The sequence below is a fragment of the Biomphalaria glabrata genome, chromosome 7 (assembly GCF_947242115.1).
Source record: "Biomphalaria glabrata chromosome 7, xgBioGlab47.1, whole genome shotgun sequence".
In the NCBI taxonomy this organism is placed as follows: Eukaryota; Metazoa; Mollusca; class Gastropoda; family Planorbidae; genus Biomphalaria; species Biomphalaria glabrata.
The window spans coordinates 5,997,499-6,014,929 of record NC_074717.1 but is presented as its reverse complement, the minus strand read 5'-3'; the positions used below and the strand labels follow the sequence as shown (position 1 = coordinate 6,014,929).

Here is a 17,431-nt window from a genome sequence, read left to right as displayed (position 1 = left end):
CATAAGAGCTTTCTCTTGATTAAACTACGAGTGAGAGAGAGAAAAATAACGCATCCCCGTGATTAAACTGTGAAAAAAAAAAAGCGTGCAGTATTTTGAGAAAGAACGCATTCTCTTGTGCGCATTTATTTGTCGTGAATTGTCTATTGGACGAGGTCATCAATCAGTAGACTAAGTCAAGGTGGACAAACACACACCTGTGATGTTTGCGTCGTGGTCATTATAAGTGTGTCTCTTGTTCTACCGATGTCTGAGGCCATGCCCCTTGATTTGTTTGCTGATGTTCAAAAACATGCCCGCTGTCCACACCTGGCTGTCAGACACCTGTGCAAAAGGGATGTAGGGAAATGGGCTGTATTTGTTTACCTATTGGGGGGGCTTTGTTTACTTCCCCTCGCCCTTTTCACCAGCCTTCGATAATGGGAGGGGAAGTTTCACCCCGCCCGTGAATCTGTTGTTGTATTTTTACAAATCTTATATCAAGCCGCTCTGTCTGTCTGGGTGGAGTCTTGTACACGTTATTTCTGACTCTTCACATTCTCGGATCAAGTTTTGCGAAACTATTCATCGTCGACGATAACACACGAGCCATAAAAATAAGCAACCAATTAGTTATACAAGTACTTATTTAAAAATAGTAGGTTTTTAATAGTTTAAACAAAAGTCTAAAGTATACACTAGTATACAGATTAACTGTACCCGATAATTAATTAATTTTGTTTTATATATAAATGTACGATGTTAAGTGAGATAAGCCATATGCAGTGATTTTTTTTTTAATTAGAGAATCGGGTCACTTTTAAACTATAGACTTTTGTTTAGACCATTAAACCTACTTAAAAAAAAAAAGTAGTTGTATAGCTCAGTGGCTAACTCGTCGGCCTTCCACAAAGGAGACCCGAGACCCCGAGTTACCATTCATACGTGAGCAACTTAAAAAAAAAAAATTAAATAGCTGCATGGAAACCTTCTCCTAGTCACCATAACCCCACCCACAAAAAAGAATCTGGTTTACAAAAGGCTCACTAGACATTTTGTAACAATTAATTTTTTTTTTCCAATGGCGAAGAATTTATTCTTGTTTGTCTACACCTATTACAAATCAATTACACGGTACATTTAAAATATTTGATGCGATTTCACGATTAAATCTACACACAAAGGTTCTTAGTCCTACGGAGTTTTCATAAGACACCACATGCATACTAATAGCTAAGCGGGTCTTTGTAATTCAGATTTTCATACATGGCGGAAAAAAACTATAAATAGCAAGCTTTCTAGTGTATCCGGTGTACACAATGAAAGGAAGTGTTTATGATATATGTTTTTGTTTTTTTATAGGTCATTGATAATTTGTGTGCCCTATTTTTAGCACTGCAGAATTACATTTTCTACCAATTCTTCCGTAAGTTCAATGTGGAAGAAGCATCAGACGTGTACTCCACGAATTCAAACTTAGTTGAAAACAAATGAGCAAACAAACTAGCGGTACCTAAGGAGTTGATGCGAAGGTCAACTGTCATGCATTGAGTGTTAAAATTATTGGTCAATTTTCATATATATATATATATATATATATATATATATATATATATATATATATATATATATATATATATATATATTTATAATTTAGTTGGCAACCGTAAAGTGACCTTGACATTGTTTAGTTTATTGTGAAATTCTCCAGTATGCGCTACATTGGTTCCGCGTTTTTTTTTTCTCACTACCCCATCGATGTTCCGGCCACATGACACCCTCGTTAACCGTCGGCCGTAGCAACAGATGAACTTAACATTATCTGCCCTGTAGATCGCAAGGTCTGAAAGGGGGACCACTCCACTTTCTACTCGCCCATCACCGTGCTGAAACCATCTGTCCTGTAGAATTCATTTTTTGTTTTAAAATCGATTTTACAAGGATGCATTATGCATTTAATCTTTATCCAACGTGATCGCCATTCCTTCATTGTTTATCAAGGCGCCCCGACATTCGCTGCGAGTAATGTGCCCTTAACTTATGGCACGCGCCTCGTTGCCAAGGTAAATAATAATATTGGGCAACAACATGCTGCTTTTTTTTTTTTTTCTTCTCCCTCGACTCCCTATTTTAACAAACGTGATCTCAGCGTGGAATAGAAGGTCGCGCTACTCGCCTCTTCCGGTCACGTGTGCCCATTTGAAATGCGTATGGAAAGTCGTCTGCCAAAAGTTTATTTTAGAGGCCGATGCACTTTGACGTACCGGTAACTAAAATATTTAGGTTGAAAGAAGAATAGATCTATCTACATCCTAAAAAAAGTTTTTTTTTTTTTTTACTACCTTCTTATCAATTGTGTTTGTGATAATCTAGATTAGAAAGTCTATTCTACTTTTTCTAGACCTAGATTATAGGAGATGATAAGCGTAGGTTCATAAGCAGAGAAACGGTGACAATCGTTGATACTTTTAGTGTGAATGCTATTGGATTATGGCAGGGGTTCTCAACCTGTGGGTCGCGACCCCTTAGGGGGTCGATTGACGCTTTGCCAGGGGTCGCCTAAGACCATTGAAAAAATGAATTGTTTTTGTCCGTTCTTCTTTTGCTGTATGTATGTGTACCGGGGGGGGGTGGGTCGCGGCAGAGTGGGAGATTGTAAAAAGGGGTCGCCGAGCCTAAAAGGTTGAGAACCGCTGGATTATGGGTTCAAACCAGGGCCGGCCTTACTAATTGCGGGGCCCAATATAATGGAAGCTTGCTAGGCCGCTCTTCTAGTTTAAACAAAAATTATTTACCGGTACTAAAACAAACGTACTATCATATGATCATATCCTTATCATTATATCGTCTTTTATTAAACAACATGTGTAGCAAGCAACTCAGATGCAGTGGGCGCCAGTGGGTTATTTAAAGTGACGCCAATCGTATGATACACTAATATGTTAACCCTTTAAGTCCTACATCTTCAAAAGCCTGTGACGAGCCATGACTGATAGTGATATGCTAAATTTAAATTGCCGGGCCCATACCAGGCGCGGGGGGCCCCAAATTGAGCAAACAGCCTAAGGCCCGGCCCTGGTTGAAACTACGTCAGGCCTTAGAACGTGGTGACCCATGCTCAGATAGACTAGTATCGCCTCATGCATTATTCATCATTGTTTTGTCTAGACTGCTAAAGCTCGTGGCATCCTAATAGGATTTGCACGCATTCGCTTGTGTGTGTTTTCTTACTGGATGGGTCATTGAACTGACTGACAACGTTGGCCGTGTACAATGTGCTTGCGCGTTGTATTCCTACGCGTCACAGCCTAGCGCCATGGAGATAAATTCTATAGTTCAGTGAAGCCATACACATGCCTACGAACGACAAACGGGTTAGCGATGGTTTATAGCGGCCCCCCGAAAGTGGAAAAGACGCTATTAGTTTTGTGTGGCCTGTCTGTCCGTCCCGTTTAGATCTCAGAAACTAGAAGAGAAAATGAAAATCGGACATCATACTATTTTAGATCATTCAAAGTCCTGATGCAACGGCTACTTTTTTCTTTTCGGAAAGCGAAAAATCGAATTATTAAATCCATTATGCAAGCCGTTTTTTCATAAAAATATACCATTTTACAACTATTCACTATTAATAGTAACAAACACTGGAGGCTTTTTTAGTAAGAGAGATAATGCTTTACCATTTTTAAATACATTTATGCAAATAGTTTTAGATTTTTTGATAAAAAATTATTTTTTTTTACAATTGTATTGCTAAGTTAAGTTCTGTCAATAGTGTGATACTAAATACTACATTTACAAAAAAAATGTTAACTCTTTTTTAAAGAGAACAAATCTATTTACGATGCAAATAAGTTGGACATTTTTTAAAACAACAATTAATAAGTAATTTTTCATATTATCTCGTGAACTGCAGAGTACATATGGCACCATGTATTTTTTTCTTGAGGCTTTGGATAAGAGATTGACCCTTTACAAAACAATTTGATTAATTAGATACTCATAAGACATCAGTTAGGCTAGGTTCACCTATCCCTTGGTCTGCTGGACCTTTGGGGCACCACACAGGATCTGTCAACCTTCTTTCTCCACCCTTCTCTGTCATTTGCCTTTGATGATATTCTTTCTGATAATATTGAAACATGTCTTTTTACCTGCCTGGGTGGACCACTTCTGATAGAATTTAATACCGATATTCTTCTGAGATTATTGAAACCTGCCTTTTTTCCTTCCTGGGTGCACCACTTCGGGGACCGATTTTGAGTTTGTGTTTCCACACAAACAATCTTTGTAACCTTGTTTGTTTTTTTTTATTACCGCTGCTACGCACATTAATACTAAATGGTACTGATGTTTCTCCATCTTTCATTTCTTACGAAGACCCACTTCACCGTATCTGGAGCACTTCACCGTATCTGGAGCACTTCACCGTATCTGGAGCACTTCACCGTATCTGGCCCACTTCACCGTATCTGGAGCACTTCACCGTATCTGGCCTACTTCACCGTATCTGGCCCACTTCACCGTATCTGGCCCACTTCACCGTATCTGGAGCACTTCACCGTATCTGGCCCACTTCACCGTATCTGGAGCACTTCACCGTATCTGACCCACTTCACCGTATCTGGCCCACTTCACCGTATCTGGCCCACTTCACCGTATCTGGAGCACTTCACCGTATCTGGAGCACTTCACCGTATCTGGCCCACTTCACCGTATCTGGAGCACTTCACCGTATCTGGCCTACTTCACCGTATCTGGGCCACTTCACCGTATCTGGAGCACTTCATCGTATCTGGCCCACTTCACCGTATCTGGAGCACTTCACCGTATCTGGCCTACTTCACCGTATCTGGCCCACTTCACCGTATCTGGAGCACTTCACCGTATCTGGCCCACTTCACCGTATCTGGCCCACTTCACCCTATCTGGAGCACTTCACCGTATCTGGCCCACTTCACCGTATCTGGCCCACTTCACCGTATCTGGAGCACTTCACCGTATCTGACCCACTTCACCGTATCTGGCCCACTTCACCGTATCTGACCCACTTCACCGTATCTGACCCACTTCACCGTATCTGGAGCACTTCACCGTATCTGACCCACTTCACCGTATCTGGCCCACTTCACCGTATCTGGAGCACTTCACCGTATCTGGCCCACTTCACCGTATCTGGCCCACTTCACCGTATCTGGAGCACTTCACCGTATCTGACCCACTTCACCGTATCTGACCCACTTCACCGTATCTGACCCATTTCACCGTATCTGACCCACTTCACCGTATCTGACCCACTTCACCGTATCTGACCCATTTCACCGTATCTGACCCACTTCACCGTATCTGACCCACTTCACCGTATCTGGCCCACTTCACCGTATCTGGCCTACTTCACCGTATCTGGCCCACTTCACCGTATCTGGCCCACTTCACCGTATCTGGCTCACTTCACCGTATCTGGCTCACTTCACCGTATCTGGCCCACTTCACCGTATCTGGCCCGCTTCTGAAACTGAAGCTTAGAACACGCGTTGGAAGTTTGCGGCCATTCCGTTAGTCTGTCAAGTATAAAACATTTATTGTGTCAATGTTGCATTGTAGTGTAGTGTAAGAGTACGTATGTCTGAAGAGCTTCTTGCCTGTCACAACTTTTTTTTCTCTTTTAAATAGGTTCCTTTTTGTCTGCTGTCATACCTGTGTGGTTCTGCGTCACACTGACATTCAGGGGGGGGGGGGGAACTTACACCTGGTTACCGAGGGAGAATTTTTAAAAAAAATCGTGTGTGGTGGTGGTGGGAAGATATGACCAGTGCAGTAACCATGCCGCGTGGACCTTTTGTATCGTGGGCTGAAAATAGGGCAGCTCCTTAGCGACGTCCCCCCCCCCCCGTGACGTTGCAGATCGATCTACCCACGGAAACGATCATCGCTCAGATTAATCGATCAGTTCGCTTGAATAAATAGAATGTGAAGTTTCCCCACCACCACCCCTTCCCCCGGTAATACTAGATAGTAGTCTTAATTCCCGTGTCGAAAGGTTGAAGTAGCTGGGGGGGGGGCGCAAGAAATGTCAACGCCTTAAGAGTTACGTTATGGATTTTTTGCTCTCACTTTGACCCATTTATGGTTTACTACAATATACTATAAGCCTGTTGTTGTGTGTGTGTGCGTGCAATGGTTAACTCGGCGAAACTGTGCTAAGGTGGAACGGCCTGGCTCACTTTGTTGTTGCAACACTCTTCTTGTTAGAACTATCGCACAGAAAAAATGCGAATCTTTCCCATCACTATCTCCCTATTTGAAAAAAAAAAAATCTCAGTTTATCAAAATATAGGCGAGATGTTTTAAGTTGGGTTTGCGTGTAATCGCCATTTCTCTCCCACCTGGACGTCAGGAGTGGATGATCTTTCCCCCCCCCCCCCCCCTCCTCGGCCTAAGATAGGCCTATGGGCTATAGACTAGTAGATAGTGATTTACCTGTGTGTTGAATGCTTGTGTGAGTTAAATGAGATGTTTTAGTTTGATCTGTCTGTCGGCATGTAACCGACACATTCTAAGTAATCATTGACCTAGTACAGGGATAACTTCCTTCTTAACTCCTTTACCTCCCTCCATTCGAAACCAGGGGCGTAGCTAGGAATTTTCCATCGATTGGGGGCCGGGGGGGGGGGGCTTGACCTCTTTTGTGGCCCCTGCATTTTGCGTAATATTTCATTTTTAATGTAAAAATCACTCATTTGGGGCCCCCCTCAAGTGGATGCCCGGGAGGGATTTTCAAATTCTCACCCTTCTCACCCCACCCTAGCTACGCCACTGTTCGAAACTATGGACAAGTGTCTATTTATATATTTATATACGCCCAGCAGGCATCGTGATTTCATCTTGCCCTACTTTAACACTTAGTCTCAACAGGTTTAGAAATCTATACTCTCATCAGTTAACGGTTACACTGTGTGTGGATCTAATTGTCCAATGAAAGATGTGCTAGTGACAGCCTGACAGTGACGGATTCAATGGATGATACAAGAGGGAAATGGTTTTTTAAAAAAATTGGAACACCACAAATAAGGAAACAAAATTTTTCTCACACATGTCAGTCGCCTTTAAAACGCACCGCTTGACCCACATTTTACCTGTGCCGAGTATAAGACAGTTAGATTATTGTCTTTTTTTTTTTTAAACAGAATTGTGTATAAATTAGGCTAAAGAATCTAGGAAAGCGTAGTCTACAGGACTGACTGACCCGTGCGTGTCGGTACGCTAGTCATATGAAAGATGTGGGTAACGGGAAGACTGGATCTGTCTTCTGATAAGGTCATGACCTAATTATCCTATTGATTGACACGCGGAAACAATGTACCTTCTCCTGAGTCCTTTTTATTGTATCCCCCCCCCCATTTTACATCCTTTGGTGACGTCTAGATCTACCTCTGCCCCTCCCTCCCGGGTACATTGTAGATTATGTTGCCTTTATTCTTTGTTAAAGCGGCAAGTCTAAGTTGTCAGGATGTTTCTTGGCTGATATTGTCACGATGTTTCTAGGCTGATTTTCTTTTTATTTCGGATGTCAAGTTTGTTGAATCTCTAACGACCTACCAAGCAGATGCTGCTGCCACCATTGTGTGGATGGATACGATAGAACTAGGCTGAGGTCTAATAATATACACTAACAGAAAGACCCAAGTACTCAACCCCCTCCCCCCCCCCCCTTTTTTAAAAAAAAGATATATATATGTAAGAGAAACGATGTAGATGTGACATGATCTGTTGCTTTGGGGGGTGGCCAGAAGAAACACGTGACCTTCTTTCAATATTGCGACATGTCCTCATTTTTCTTCCTTTTCCTCTCGCCTTGTTTCCTCGTGCTCTTCTTAAGTGATATTTTTTACTGGATGATCTCAAGCCAGTGCATGGAATATAACTGATCTGGATGACTCCATTGACGTCTGTTGTGGAGGACTCCTGAAAGTTATTGAGTTGCATAATCTCCAATGTTTTAGTTACTGATCTCAAGCCAGTGTATTAAATATAACTTATCTGGATGACTCCATTGACGTCTGTTGTGGAGGACTCCTGAAAGTTATTGAGTTGCATAATCTCCAATGTTGTAGTTACTGGGCTATACATTTGTTCATTGGTGTTGCACTCACTATCCCGCTCTGTTTCAATTTTAACCTTTACATTATTTCAACTATTTTGTAATACTCTGTTCTGCATCTCAGCCATAAAGATCTCTTGAAATCTGCTATTTAAAGTCACAGAAATAACATTCCATCATGTCATTGTGTGGGAAGAAATGTTGTTTTCTCTTCACAATTGTTGTATTTATGTATAATTATATGTCCCCTATGGAGGGTGTCGGGCAGCCATCACCACCATCACGCTTGTCTAGAAATAGATTTGTCTCCCCATGCAGATGTTTATGTTTAGTTTGCTTCCATCAGAGTTATTATGGATTTGTTTCCCCTTGCTATTTGCAGACTCAATTATATGCTCAAAACTTGTCCATGTCTACATCTCAGAATTGCTGCTATTTCTGACAAAAGACATGTTATGTCTTATGGATTCATGTTAATACAAATATTGTATAATTGATTATCAAACATGTTTGGCAAAAAGGAATCTTTTTTTTTTTTGTTCTCACTGTCCATGCTATGTAAATTTCTTGGTTGCTCATGTGTTTCTACTGGCTGGTCAGTAGGTTTGATCCTACTCTGTTTTTTTTTTTTAAACAGGGTTGTTGGGTGTGTGTGTGGGGGGGGGGGGGCTATTATTATATTTGTTTTCTTATTGTTTCAATGTTTGTGTTTAAGCTGAAATGATAAAAATGTGTCCTGATGGTTCAATGTCTTCTATGTGTCTTAAGTAATTGAACTAGCCAATAATAATCTTCTTTACTTTTCAATGTGAATTTTTTGTTTGTATTGTTTTGCCAATTTTATATATATAGTTTTACAAATTTTTCACAGTGTTAAAATTGTCTGTGTGTGTGTGTGTGTATTGAAGATTAAATTTTCAAAGCTGTAGCATAAAGTACTGCTAATTTACTAATTATAATAAAATATATATATATAAATATAAATTCTTTATATGTAGTTTTTTCTTCTTTTCAATACATTTATTAATCCTTTTTATTAAAAAAAGAAACGTTTTCAAATAATCATCACTTATAAAAGAAATAAAATGAATTGTATGAAGAAGAAATTCTAAGCAAAGTTTTTAAAATAAGTTATAAGACATTACATAACATTAACACGTACTGGCCATGGTTATATACTTATATTGATTATAACTACTTTTGGATAATTCATTATTTTTTAAATTTACTTTGGATCTTATTCACACTTGACTACTTTTATTCTCACCAATTTGCTAGTTAGAAGAAACTCCAGTTTTAAAGTTACAAAACAGTACTTTATGCATACAGCTATTTCCATGGTTACCATTATCTAATAAGCAATGAGGAAACAATGCAATAGTTAAAAAAAACAACACAAGGCTTTGATCACTGATTCAGTATTTTCTTTTCAATGTTTACATTTTGTTTTATGACTTTAACCTATCCAGCACATGCTAACATAAGTTTAGATAATTAAGTAATTAAGTCTTTGGCTTTTATTTTTATGTTAGGTAAGACATTGTTTATTTAAATATACATCATAACTTGAAATTACTTTGTAAGGCAAATAAAACAGTACTTGATATGGGCAATGAGTATGATTTTATATCATTCTATTTCACAAAATAATTTGAAATAAATTTAATGAAAGGTATATCTAGGTTATATAATTATTTTTAGAAAACTTGTTGAGCCTGCTTATTATGTCCACAATTATTTTTACTTCTTTTGTGTGTGTGTGTGTGTGTTTCTAATGAAATACTCTACTTAGTATTGCTTAATTGTAGGTATAATCTTTGAAAACCTTCATTCCTAATTTTTGAAATATTGATCTCAAGATTGCTTTTAAGAAAGTTAAATATTAATTGTTAATTATAATTAATGTAGGGAAAAGGACTTTTTTATTTAAAATTCTGTTTGGCAAAAAGTGTTAATTTTTTTAATGGTAGTCTGAAAACAAGTTTCAGTTAATATATCTAAAGAAAATTACATTTCAATTTCAAAGTATTTTTTTTTCCATTTTGAGTTATTATTATTTAAACTATTTCTAGTCATTACCTTTCTACCTCTTGGTTATTTTATGATATATATATATATATATATATATATACAATATACACATATACACAATATGTAAATTATACTTGGCTTTGTTCACTAAATTTATCACCCAAAATTCACACAGTTAGGTTAATTAGTCTAATTTTTAGTCTGGTTTTACAAAACAACACATTGTCTAGGTGCTGACTCAATGCTTTTCGGTTGCAGCCCTTACAAAGTTTTCTCAACCCGTCCTTGTTAAGCGTGAAGATCCTAATTCCAGAATCAACACCATCAAAGAAATCCAGCGCAGGGCCCAGTCAGGTGGCCGGTGGCCACAGATTATCATCTTCCCAGAAGGGACTTGCACAAACAGAACCTGTCTTATTGCTTTTAAACAAGGTTGGTGAAAGATTTTGTACAACATGACTTGACTTCTGTTCAATAAGTTTGGTGAAAGATTTTGTACAACATGACTTGACTTCTTTTTAAAAAGTTTGGTAAAAGATTAGTACAAGACTTGATTTCTTTTAAATAGTTTGGCAAAAGATATGTACAAGACTTCTTTCAAATTAGTTTGGTAAAGGGTTTTTTATTTTACAAAGCTACTGTTTGGGCTTGTCTATATGAAAGTTGTATTCAAGTTTGGGGCAGGTAATTGTTTTATAGAATCAACTTTTTTTGAAAGAGAAGCTTGGGTTATTCTCCAGAGCTTTTATTCTCCAATAAATTATGACAATTAACTTTATACACACCATTTCGCTTCCAGAATTGTGCCAAAAGAAGTGGAAAAAATCACTATTTGATTGAAGAAAACATTCAAAGATATTATTGTGACTTAGGTGCAGTGGCTGAGTAGAAAAGCATTTGGCATCTGAATCTGGGATCTAAGGCTCAAATCCTGGTGAACACTGGGATTTTTAATTTCGGGATTTTTGGGCGCATCTGAGTCCACCCAGCTCTAATGGGTACCTGGCATTAGTTCTATTTAAGAATAACAAAAGAATTTTGACTTCCTGTATTTCATATGTGGGAAGCGTGGTCGAGAGGCCAAGTGCGCTTGAACTTGGCTTGGCTTGGCTACCTAGAAGGGGGCTCGAGGTTCGACACCCGACTCGAGCAGAGTTGTGTTTACTGAGCGCCTAAAGGCAGCACGGAAAACCAACTCCTAGATACCCCCTCCCCCCCACCGGTCCACAAATGAGATTGGACCAAAAGCGCTCTGAGCATGCTATAAGCATGAAAGTAGCGCTATATAAAAGCTATAATAATAATAATATGTAAATCTATTTATAGCCACATAGTAACTTGTATTTGAAAGAACTCTGTGACTTAACATTGTGCTCTCATTGTGTGTTAGGTGCCTTCTATCCTGGTGTCCCTGTGCAGCCCGTGTGTGTCAAGTATCCCAATAGACTGGTAAGTGTTGGCATTATTATGGCAGCATATATATAAACATATTTCTGCAGTAGAAGTTCAACTCAGACATATATTTCTAGCTCAATGACAGTGTCAGCTAAACAAAACCTATTTATCTTCCCTTTTCAATGTTGTATTAACAAAAAAAAAATGCTATGATTTCAGGATACTGTGACCTGGACATGGGAAGGACCAGGAGCGTAAGTGTATATCTATTTGGTTCAATCTTTAGTGTCTGAATTTGTAAATTAGATAAATGCATTAATTTTGGTTGTAGTGAATTTAAATAAAAAAAATTCTGATACATATTCTCTTCTATTCCTGTTTCTACAGATTTTCACAGCTATGGTTTACTCTTTGTCAATTTTATACAAGAATAGAAATAGAGGTGAGCACAATTCTTGTTCCCCCCATGCCATTTATAGTTACTATTGAAACATTTTGTAATATTTGTATTTGTGTGTGTGACTGTGTGTGTGTGGGGGTCACTGGGGATTCATTGATGTCTTTTCTGCAGCTTATCAAATCTTTGTTAAAGTTTCTTTAATATGTACTCGTATGTACCAAATTAATTTTTATAGTTGGATTATTATATCTATGTCGTCAAGAAAAATATTCAACAGAATTTCATTGTAATATTTTATTTCTATATTATTTTATGGCATTTAAAAAAAAATTTTTACTTAGGTTTCCAAAGTAAAACTGTCCTGTATGTTGCATAATTGGTGCTTTGTTTTGGTCAATAGATTTTTGAAAGTTTTCTGTCTGTGAATTCTGTTATTTCTTACGGAATTACTCCCATTATTATAAGACCACTTGACTTTTAAGTTGAGATCACGATTAAAAAAAATATCTTTGTGAAATTTGCATAACAATTATTTGCTCATATATTTCCAGTATTTACCTGTGTACACTCCTAGTGAAGCAGAAAAGAAAGATCCAAAACTTTTTGCTAATAATGTTAGAGAGAAGATGGCCAGGTAATGTGCTGGCGTATATTTTATTAGACTTACTTATTACACATATTGAAATATAATTGAGAAAGCAAGCTATTTTGTTATGTCATAAGAAGATTCCCAGATTTTGATGACTATGAAAATCATAAACTTAGGATTCTTGTTATTTATAGGATACTTTGTATTTTTAGGATACTTGTTAGCACCTTGTAAGACTTGGAAAGAAGATAGAATGGCTCAAGTTATTATCTGTTAGAGTGAGACCAATCATCATAATTGGCCTGAACACTGAGCTGGAACATGACAACCAGTGGTCAGTGGAGACCAGTAGCTCATTGCTACATCTCAGACATGGCAACAAGCTATTGGTCTTCACTGACCACAAGTTGCCACGTCACTGTACAGGCCTACTAAAATGATTAGTCTCGATTAGAATTAGTTTATGAAAGAAAGGGAGCTAATCAGCAACTGTGAATGTAGACTATTGTGGAGAGTTAGAATCCTATTTTTAAAAAAAGTCCGGGGTTCGAATCCTGGCGAAGACTGGGATTTTTTATTTCAGGATCTTCGGGCACCTCTGAGTCCACCCAGCTCTAATGGTACCTGACGTTTGTTGGGGAAAAGTAAAAGCGGTTGGTCGTTGTGCTGGCCACATGACACCCTCGATAACGGTAGGCCACAGAATCAGATGAACTTTACATCATCTGCCCTATAGACCACAAGGTCTGAAAGCGGAACTACTTTAGAACCCTATTTGGCTGGAGTCAAATTGGTACTAAATATAAATGTGAAAACTAATTTGACTGTGTAATATCTTACAGAACATGTGGGACTAGTTTCTGTATAAAGACTTTTATAGTTAGGGACTCAAGATGCTGTAGAAATGTTCTGGTTATAAACAAAAAGCTGTCGAAACTAAGTTTTCTTTGCTGTTAAAGCATAAAATAAAGAAATTGCACACTTTAGTTTTTGGGCTCAGATGCTATTTGATTTCCTTTATAACAAAGATATCTTAGTACATGAAAATATATTAATGAAGTTGGTAATGTTGTTTGCTGTAAATCAGTAGTCCTACCTAATTATTTACAAAACATTGACTTTATTCTGTGACCAAATAGCCTGCAAAGGCCTATCCTTCTATAGCTATTTGCTATCAAAGACCTATTCTATTATGCACTGTTTTTCAATGCAGTGATTGGTTGTCATGTCCATCAAGGACTTACCCACTACATTTCACAATTTTTTGGTGACATCTTTAACATTCATCATTGACATCTTCCATGATGCAATGCCCATCTCTTTGGAATACTGACTAGCAGAGAATCAGTATTGAAGCTTAAATTTGACTAAGTTATTCATTTGCTGGCCCAAGCAGTTAAGCTACTGTACTTATGCCACTATTTGTTTGCTTCTCTACTAATGCCACTATTTGTTTGTTTAGTTGCCTCGGGGTACCAGTGACTGACCACACTTATGATGACTGTCGACTGATGAATGATGCCGAGAAAATGAAGCTACCCATGAATGCTGGTATTGTTGAATTTGAGAAACTTCACTCAAAGCTCGGGTTAGTTTACGAAATCTAAATAAAAACATTTTTTTGAAACATTACTTTTCCAATCTACTTCTGTGTTTACTTCATTAATTTTTTTTTTTTAGTTTTACTAGAATGTTCCATAGCAATGTTCAATAGAATGTTCCATAGCAGTGTTCAATTGAATGTTCCATAGCAGTGTCCAATAGAATGTTCCATAGCAGTGTTCAATAGAATGTTCCATAGCAATGTTCAATAGAATGTTCCATAACAGTGTTCAATAGAATGTTCCATAGCAGTGTCCAATAGAATGTTCCATAGCAGTGTTCAATAGAATGTTCCATAGCAGTGTTCAATAGAATGTTCCATAGCAGTGTTCACTAGAATGTTCAATAGAAATGTTTCAGTAGGAAACCTTGAACTAGATGGGTTTTGTGGCTTGTGTAAACAAGTGGAAATCAACAGCTGGGCTAACTAAGGGAGCTAGAGTTTGAAACCTGAAGACAATAATAGTTTATTTTGACACACCTGAGTTTTCTTTGCTTAACACCTCATCCCACCTTCTCCCCCACCCTTTAGTTGTGAAAATATTTATGAAACAACCTGACAATCAAGCAGGAATTTAACAAAAAAAATTATTAGTTTAATCTGAAACACTTGCTAATGTTATTAGTTACATTGAGGCTTCACTTTATCCAGCCTTTTTCTTTGTAAAGAAATTCAAGGTTTTTATATTGCATGTTGTCCCTACTTCTGGCTTTTATTTTTGGTGAAATCTTTCACTTTTGATTCCTGATATGTTGTGGCTAATGCTGTGCAATGAAAGTCTTTTATTTGATTTCAGTGTTTCTTACGAAGAAGTTCAGGGCTGTTTGAAAAGGTTTCGTGACATCAAAGGCAGCAAAGAAAAAGAGAAAGTGGCACAGATCACATACGATGAGTTCAGCCAGTACTTGTACCTCCCCAAGTCTGATGCTCTTTTGGAAGTCTTTAAACTTTTTGACAGGGTCAGTACTCTCCCTTTTTTGTGTCACCCTTTTCGTGTCAGCCTTTTTTGTGTCAGCTATTTTGTGTCAGCCTTTTTTGTGTCAGCTATTTTGTGTCAGCCTTTTTTGTGTCAGCTATTTTTGGCTTACCAAGAAGAAAACTTCTCCTCCAGACATTACAATCAGTGGCACAAGCTCATTCAAGTTCACATTTGTCCTTGTGAAAGAGTATTGTGTGTCCATCCCAATGACCACTAGCTGGATGTTAACTTTATATTAAGAATACCCAAAAAATGTTCAGCTCAAATCTTGGTCTCTCTACAAAGTGTTCATTGTGTTAGTTGTCATCCTCTAAGCTTTATAGTCAGTAGGTTTAAAATAGAGTACTATTGTTTAGATTTATATGTTATGGAGATTAAATATGCACCAATATCATTCTTAGGAGTTATTTAGTTCATCTTTCTAGACCCAAATCAATGTAATAATATGTTAAATAAATGTACAATAACACATTATCCCTTTGTAATGCAATTTTGAATAGTTCACTTTTTGTTGTTCATCTGGATCTTACATTAAAGCAATAGTGTAATTTATTTTTACATAATTGATACACAATTCACTGTTATAGTTTATCACTATGCTGGCTTTGAGCAACCAGTATTTCTTTATCAACTTAACAACGTTCTATGACAGCTCTACTCTTGTGCAATGTACAATGTGATCACCCCCCACTGCTATAATTCTTGTTTTAAAAGATGTGCTAATGATCAGAACATCTTTCAGGTGCTAATAATAATCAGTACATCTTTCATGGCAAGAAAGGGCAGGGCAATAATGTGTAAACTACTTAATTTTGATTGTCTAGTAGCATGGCTAATCAATGTCAATGTAGTCTTATAGTTTTTTGTTAACTGTGCTTATGTTGTCACAGGATGGTTCAGGTACTATAGACTTCAGGGAGTATGTGATTGGTCTTTCACTAGTCGCCGCCCCAGCAAACAATGATGACACAATATTATTGGCCTTCCAGGTAACGATAGTTAACGAAATGATAGTAAAATCTTTAGCTTAGTAAGTGATAAAGGACTATTTTCAGCATCTTTATGGTGGACTCTTTGTTACATTCAGAGCTTAATAACTGAGAGTGCAATTTAAAAATAATTTACTATCAATATAGTTATACTATTTTAAAGTAAGCTATGTAATGTAGTAAGAAGGGAAATAATCAAGTTTTTTGTCTTATTTTTGTATAACTAATCCACCCACATATATAAAATGGTCAAATAGCCATCTTCTGACCCTCAGGTGTGGTTTACATATTGGTTATGGCATAACTGTTATGACTAACAGGAGAAGGGGCAAAGGCGAGTAATTGGCGCCTAAACCAGTAAGCTTTCCTCGTCCCATATGCTAGGACAAATTTGGACAAATACTCCTTCTTCCCTAGTGCTATGAGAGCATGGAATGGGTTGCCTGAGCTAGCCAGGAAAACCAGTGACTTGGCAGAATTTAAGTCATTGGTTAATATGCATGACTAAATGCATAACGCGTAGGACGTAATCATCTTCTTTTTTGAAGTAACGTCTGTATTATATAAGATAAGCTTCAAGCAGGAGAGGCTCATTAGCCTTGGTTGGCTACCCATTTAGGAGAACTCCAACATCTGCTGCCTTGCAGCTATACCCAAACATGGGAAAGGTGTCAAGAGCGTGGGTGCGTAAGATGTGAGATTGTGTGTGTGTTTGTTTATTTTATGGGTTGGCGTGTGAATTGTTTTATCACGGGATTTTCAAGGGGGGATAATTAGGTTTCTAGCGGTCAGTCAAGCAGTTGGAGAGCTGACCTGGTCTGAGTAGGGTGCTGGTGTTTTGTGTATTTCATAAGAGTGATATAATTGTGTGCTTTATTAAGTATTAAAGTATTATCGATATTCATGAATATAAGGAGTTAGAGTTGATGTATACTAAGTGTTCGTATTTGAGTTAAGCAAGTATTGACAAGTGTAATTGAGAATCATACCCTAGATTATCGAGCCATATGTAAGTGGTAAGGAACTCACCAGAGTTCCCTTACAAAAGGTTTCAGGGGTCAACCTGAGGACAAATCAGGAACTGTGACACTTAAGAAGCTTGCAGCAAAAGGGATACACCCTGGTAGAGCTTGTGATGCTGCTGATCCCAAACAGTATTAGCTTTTGCCATTCCTTTGGAAACATTAACTGTTGGGTGGTAGATTTTTAAACAAATGGAACAGTTTAAAAAACGTTAAAAATTAAAATGTGTGCATATGTAGTTTGAACAGCTATTTAGGTTCTTACAGAAGTCTGCGTTTTTTATTCTAACAAATGTAGGAGTATTGCACCAACATTTTTTAAAATCATTTGACCTGTCCCTTT

General features: G+C 37.7%; 1 protein-coding gene across 2 annotated transcripts in view; it reads left to right on the top strand.

Annotated features, from left to right (window-relative positions):
* Positions 1 to 17,431, top strand: part of LOC106077957 (lysophosphatidylcholine acyltransferase 2-like) — a 42,724-nt gene that overhangs the window by 12,160 nt on the left and 13,133 nt on the right. For both annotated transcript variants that reach the window (XM_056034956.1, XM_056034958.1), the window contains exons 4-11: positions 10,370 to 10,543; positions 11,502 to 11,560; positions 11,726 to 11,760; positions 11,894 to 11,948; positions 12,458 to 12,540; positions 13,958 to 14,083; positions 14,895 to 15,057; positions 15,968 to 16,066. In XM_056034956.1, coding sequence (XP_055890931.1) covers positions 10,370 to 10,543; positions 11,502 to 11,560; positions 11,726 to 11,760; positions 11,894 to 11,948; positions 12,458 to 12,540; positions 13,958 to 14,083; positions 14,895 to 15,057; positions 15,968 to 16,066 — 794 coding nt within the window. The remainder of the gene's footprint in view (positions 1 to 10,369; positions 10,544 to 11,501; positions 11,561 to 11,725; positions 11,761 to 11,893; positions 11,949 to 12,457; positions 12,541 to 13,957; positions 14,084 to 14,894; positions 15,058 to 15,967; positions 16,067 to 17,431) is intronic.